Genomic DNA, 6,000 nt, shown 5'->3' on the forward strand with positions numbered 1-6,000 from the left:
AGAATATAATGACGACTGGTATAAGTACCTTAATGTATATCTTTATACTAAATTACCTGAATACGAAAATTACCTGAATGTCCACAATTTACAATTTTGGTACTTTTTTGAAAATAGTTCCGTTTAGGAAGTATATTATGGTACATTTTTGAAACCCCTTATATCTTTTAAATTAAACTCATCTGTAACTTTTTGGATAATTGGACGTTTAAGTGGTGAAAATTGCACCCATTTCTAGTACTTTTTTCATAAAATATTCCCTTTATTGGCTTAATGAGAGACTCTCTCTATGATATTGCAACTTGTTGGAATAAAATTTTTCTTCTAAAAGGGGTGTTATTTGTAACTCCGGTACCAGGGAATATTTTCTGGTACTTTTTCGTTTTTCTAGTGGTACTTTTTTGAGTTTTCTTTAAAATTAAATCTAGAAACAAGAAATTAAGCATGTAGAGAGTGGAATAAATGAGAATCTATAAGAAATACACCAGACATTCGTCCAAATCCACAAGACCAATTTTGTATAGCTGAGCCCGTAATCCTGTGTGTCCAGTGAGAATAAGTACCACCATACTAACCTCAGACTTGCTTATTTTGTGGAGGCTTCTCATCCTTTTCTCGTTAGGGTCAGTCCATAGGATCTTTGTGGTTCTAACCACCATTTCAATATTCCAAGTGGCCTTATGGGTTTCTCTCATCCATATTTTTAATTCGAGCTAACTTCCCTTTAAATTATTACATTCGTTTTTTCGTTGTCGACTACTCCCGAGTGGTACCCATATGATGTAAACTCTTACCTCTGGGTGAGTATTCCTATTGATTCTATTCCTTATAGATATTGTCTAGTCCATAGAAATATACTCCTATCAAACTAGTTCATAAGTAAAACCGAACCTGAACGATATTATCTGGAAATAGTGGTACTCAGCCAGAAAAGAACACCAAGGGAGCAAAATCGAAAAGTTCTGAGCCAAAAGTTTTTGAGTAAGTAAAAAGACCATCAGAGAAGTTTTAATTTTTTATTGATGTTTATTTAAAAAAAGGTAGTTTTAAAAATAATTCATAAAATTAAAGCCAAATTTAAAATTTGGAAACTAAAACTAAAAAATATAAACTAATCATAAATAAAGTGCCCATTCGCCCTTACTAGCAAAATATGCTCTAAATTTGTAGAGCTCGGTTTATTACGCTGATCGGATAACATGTATTTAAGGGCCGAAAATAACCTTTCAACACTTACTTGAGTACAGGGTATTGCCAGTACTACGTAAGCTATTTCGGATAAAGCATTTTTCTGTTTGCTCCAATAATCAATAATATTTTCCTTTATACCCAAACGATTTTGATTTTCATATATTAAAATATCTTGTTCAATTGAATGGGATGTGGTAGAAATATCCATGTTGGAAGCTTTTTCAAAAGACTTGAAATATTCCTCAAGTTCATCATCAACAGCGTTGCTTACAGTTAAGGGTGAGTTTGTTGGGCTTTCTTCAGTTTCTACGGATTCCATTGTTACACAGTCATCATAATCTATAAGGAATTAGGAGAGTTTTAATATTGAGAAAAGAGAAAAGATTTTAGTTTAATAAAATTTACCATTTAAATTTAATAAACGATTTTGTAATTGCATTATACAGCTCTTTGCACTTTCGCGCTGATTAGACGTTAGACAAACTTTTATTCTCGGATCCAGATAGATGGCGGTTACAAATAAATTATTTTCAAGCAATTTGTTTTTTTGTCTATTTAAACTTTCTGTCAAATACAGCTTCAAATCCGAATGCGGAAGATTATCCAATTGTATGGTTATGTTCGTTATTTCAATATAGAGATCGCTATATATCAAGTTTTCACTTTGTAATTTTTTTGTTGCTGTATAAATAACTTGAAATACTTTTATAAACTCATCAGCGAAAGTCCAAATATCATCGGAAATATCTAAATTATCATCAATAAATACTTTTAAGGCTACAAAATGCTCCAGCATGAGATATGTGGAGCTCCATTTGGCTACGTTATCCAATGACGGCATTTTATAGTCTCCACATTTTATCGAATTTATATATTTTTGTGTTCTAAGCTTTCTTATTAAAGCTCTAATACTGTCAAGTTTTTGTTTAATATCAGTAGATTTCATTACTTCTGCCGCACACAATTGCAAAATGTGGGTTCCACAACGAACATTAGTTATATTATCCATTGGCAAATCGTAGTCCATACAAACTTCATCTGAGCTACTACTGCTTATATCGTCATTTAAATCATTATCGGCCTTAACCATATCAGCTCCATTGTCGGTTGTTATTGTGACCACTTGATTTAAATTTATCTCATAGGAATTAAGAACTTCCAGTATTATATTTTTCAAATACTCGCTTGTCAGCTGTTGAGTTAGTTGTTTTATGGCAATTGTTTTAATTACCACACTATTGTCTTTAATATATTGTACATTTACACCTAGAACACTTATAGAATTCATAGTGGCTGCATCAATTTTCAACGAAATTAATCTTCCCCGAAGTTCTTCCATAATTTCATTCTTTAAGTTTATAGAATATTGAGTAATATTTTTCATTACACTACGTTCATTTAATTTCATATCAAGTGCTTCTAATATTGGAGTTACAAGCATTTTGAATGGTGGATCTTCCGCCATACTAAGAGGTCTGCCGCATTTCGTAAATAATTCTACTAGAGCCATTTGTATGTGTTCCTTATTTACTGCAGAAGACAATTTAGGTGTCGCCTCACGTTCAAAACTAGTAGTAGTAGTAGTTAAAACATCACTAGGACTGGGACTAGTAGATAAAACTTCACTTTTAAAATTAGTGATTAAAGCACCACCACGACGACCTTTTCTTTTAACGTAACTTTCAAAAATAACCGGATGAATTTTTTTCAAATGTCGTTCCAGATTTCCCGCATGTGTATTTAATAGTCTATTATCACAATTATCATTTCTGCAAATGGCTTGATTATCCCTTGTTATTTCAAAATAGGAACGTAGCACACTGTTCTTGGGTCGAGGCATTTTATTTACACGTTCGTACACTATGAAAAACCAACACACACTAAATGAATTGCACAAAAAAATACGTTTCGGAATTGGTTTTGCTCTCAAATGTAAAATAAATTTAAGAGATGAGCGCAAAAGTTTATGTTTTGTTTGTGTCTTTCTCTCTCTTAAAATGTACATGTGTATTTGTTTTTGGTTTTGTTTTTCTACAGTTTTTTACATGGGCAAACGTTTGCTTATTGCCTGTGTGTTATATGTATACACATACGTATACTATACATTTACCCTACGCTACTTTAGTGAGGAAGTTATATTAGGTTTATGCTGATGTTTGTAACACACAAGAATATAATGACGACTGGTATAAGTACCTTAATGTATACCTTTGTACTAAATGAACTGAATAGGAAAATTACCTGAATGTTCACAATTTACTTAAACACTAATATGGCGATGAAATTCATTATAAATAAATTTAATGTAAGCATAAATCTATACACCATTTTTTTTTTTGGCAGAAAAACGGGTAAATTCGATAATCAAACAGAAGTCTGGTACTTTTTTGAAAATCGTTTCGTTTAGGAAGTATATTATGGTACATTTTTGAAACCCCTTATATCTTTTAAATTAAACTCATCTGTAACTTTTTGGAAAATAAGTAAAACAAATTTAGTACTTTTTGGATAATTGGACGTTTAAGTGGTGAAAATTGTACCCATTTCTAGTACTTTTTTCATGAAATATTCCCTTTATTGGCTAAATGAGGGACTCTCACTACGATATTGCAACTTGTTGGAATAAAATTTTTCTTCTAAAAGGGGTGTTATTTGTAACTCCGGTACCAAGGAATATTTTCTGGTACTTTTCCGTTTTTCTAGTGGTACTTTTTTGAGTTTTCTTTAAAATTAAATCTAGAAACAAGAAATTAAGCATGTAGAGAGAATCTATAAAAGGGGACTTTTTTGGCAATTTCTAAACCTTGAGTAAATGAGAATCTATAAAAAGGGACTTTTTGGTACTTTTTTTTGTTATTTTACGGGTACTTTTTCATTTTTCTGCAGAAACGTAATCTGGTGTATATGATTCGGAGGGAATAAAAAGTGTGAACTCTTTGGTACTTTTTTCTTGTCCAACTGGTACATTTTAAATTTTTTTATAATATTGAACATAGAAACGCGAAATTAAACATTAAGCTTACTGGTTGAAGGAACATTTATAAAAGCGTAATTTTAGGTACTTTTTCGTTATTACTGGTACTTTTTGAGTTTTCTGAGTAAATGAGGGCCTTTTGGGTACTTTTTCGTTTCGTCGTCTTTTAGGCATTTTTGGATTTTTCTGCAGAAACATAATAAGTAGTATAGGATTCTGAGGGGATGAAAATCTATAAGAGAGAACGCTTTGGTACTTTTTTTCTTCAGCTGGTACATTTTGAATTTTTTATAATATTGAACTAATAACTCAAAAATAAAAACTAAGGGGACTTTTAGGTTCATTTTTAGTTCTGAAACTGGTACTTTTTGATTTCTTTTATAATAATGAACCAAAAAAAGCAAAATTAAATACTAAGAATGCTGGTTGAATGAACATTTATAAAAGGGGATTTTTTAGGAACATTTTCGTTCTGCAACTGGTACTTTCTGATAGTGAAATTTTTGGTAGTTTATCGTTACAACTGATATTTTTGATTTTTTGTTTAATATGAAATAGCAAACAAGGTGCATATATAAGAGAAGTTACATTAAAACTCACAATTCTAGTGTTTTTTTTATCTTCCCAACTGACACTTACTTGCTCAATTACCCCCAATTTTCTAAATTTAATTTTAAATGTCTTTATTGAAACGTAAACAGATTGATAAATATCAAAAAATCAAATAAAGAAAAAAAACTTGTGCTAAATTTCATTAAATCTGGTTTGGAAAATTGTTTCTTTATTTGTATGTTGAGACAGACAGTCAGTCAGTTAGACTGTCTTGTTGTTGTCTATATTTATAGTAAATGTCCAAAAATTATTCAATTCTATTAATTTGTTTTTGAGTGTATAATTTATTGTTATTACTTTTTTTCTGCTGTTCATTGTTGGAATTTCAAATGTGTCTCACAGTTGAGATTAATAAAAAAAACATACATAGATACTTTTGTAAGTAGTATAAATATGTGTATGTAGTAGGTATATGAGTGTGTTCAGTTTTTGTGTGTTTTTCTCACGCACTTTTTTCGTGTTAAACCAACTAAAAACAAAGAGAGGGCACGAACAGAAAAGAGCATTTGTGTTACACAGAGTTGATTTCAACACAACGGAGAAGTAAAAAAGAGTATTTTCTCTAATTATGTCTAATTTATAAGCAGTTAATAAACAAAAACAATTTTTTTGAAAGCTTTTACAATTCATTTCAAATTCAATGAATCTAATTTTGGTTACTTCATGGACTGAGAGAGTCTACCAACCAGTATTTATGGCTGGTGCTGCTGGCGGCGTTGGTTGGTCTAAGTTTCGTTTTTAAACAAAATAAAAATGAAATTGTTTTCAAATGTTACTTAATTTTAATATGTCACCACAAATGCATACATATGTAATTAAAATTTTAAGTTAATAGTCTTAAAACATACAATTTAAATTATAAATTATTAACTAATTTTAAGCACAATTTAATTTAAAAGATATTTATCATTTGTAGTTACGAAAACATACATATGAACAATTAACTATTAGTTTTAATAAAACGTTTTTTAATTTCATTAAAGGTTTTCCATTTTTAGCATTTTAAAACATTCTTTGTAAAGAAATTAAATTTTGCTAAATTTATAAAAAAAACTAACTCTTCATCTGCTTGTTCTCTTAAAACTTAACTTATACAATATGGTTTTATATATATTTTCTTTCCAAACATTTTTATTTTATTTCATTCCATTTCAATTTATTTAATTTTATTGTATTTTACATAAATAGACATTTTAACAAATAAGCATGTCATTGTATTTTAA

General features: G+C 29.7%; 1 protein-coding gene across 1 annotated transcript; it reads right to left on the minus strand.

Annotated features, from left to right (window-relative positions):
* Nucleotides 1-1,031: 1,031 nt before the first annotated feature.
* LOC119599738 lies at nt 1,032-3,060 on the minus strand. Its single transcript, XM_037949644.1, has 2 exons — nt 1,597-3,060; nt 1,032-1,530 (listed from the first exon to the last, which is right to left on the minus strand). Exons 1-2 carry the CDS (start codon nt 3,029-3,031, stop codon nt 1,112-1,114), a joined length of 1,854 nt encoding a protein of 617 aa, XP_037805572.1. The 5' UTR covers nt 3,032-3,060; the 3' UTR covers nt 1,032-1,111.
* Nucleotides 3,061-6,000: the final 2,940 nt, after the last annotated feature.

This window comes from Lucilia sericata, unplaced genomic scaffold (genome assembly GCF_015586225.1).
Source record: "Lucilia sericata isolate MDLA Ls3-8-SP2 unplaced genomic scaffold, ASM1558622v1 Contig000003F_arrow, whole genome shotgun sequence".
In the NCBI taxonomy this organism is placed as follows: domain Eukaryota; kingdom Metazoa; phylum Arthropoda; class Insecta; order Diptera; family Calliphoridae; genus Lucilia; species Lucilia sericata.

Bases quoted from the DNA above. Each gene is read 5' to 3' on its own strand.
- LOC119599738 (XM_037949644.1), bottom strand. From the start codon at position 3,031: ATGCCTCGACCCAAGAACAGTGTGCTACGTTCCTATTTTGAAATAACA. The intron at 1,531-1,596 runs GTAAATTTTATT...AATTCCTTATAG, and splicing joins TCGTTTATTAAATTTAAATG to ATTATGATGACTGTGTAACA.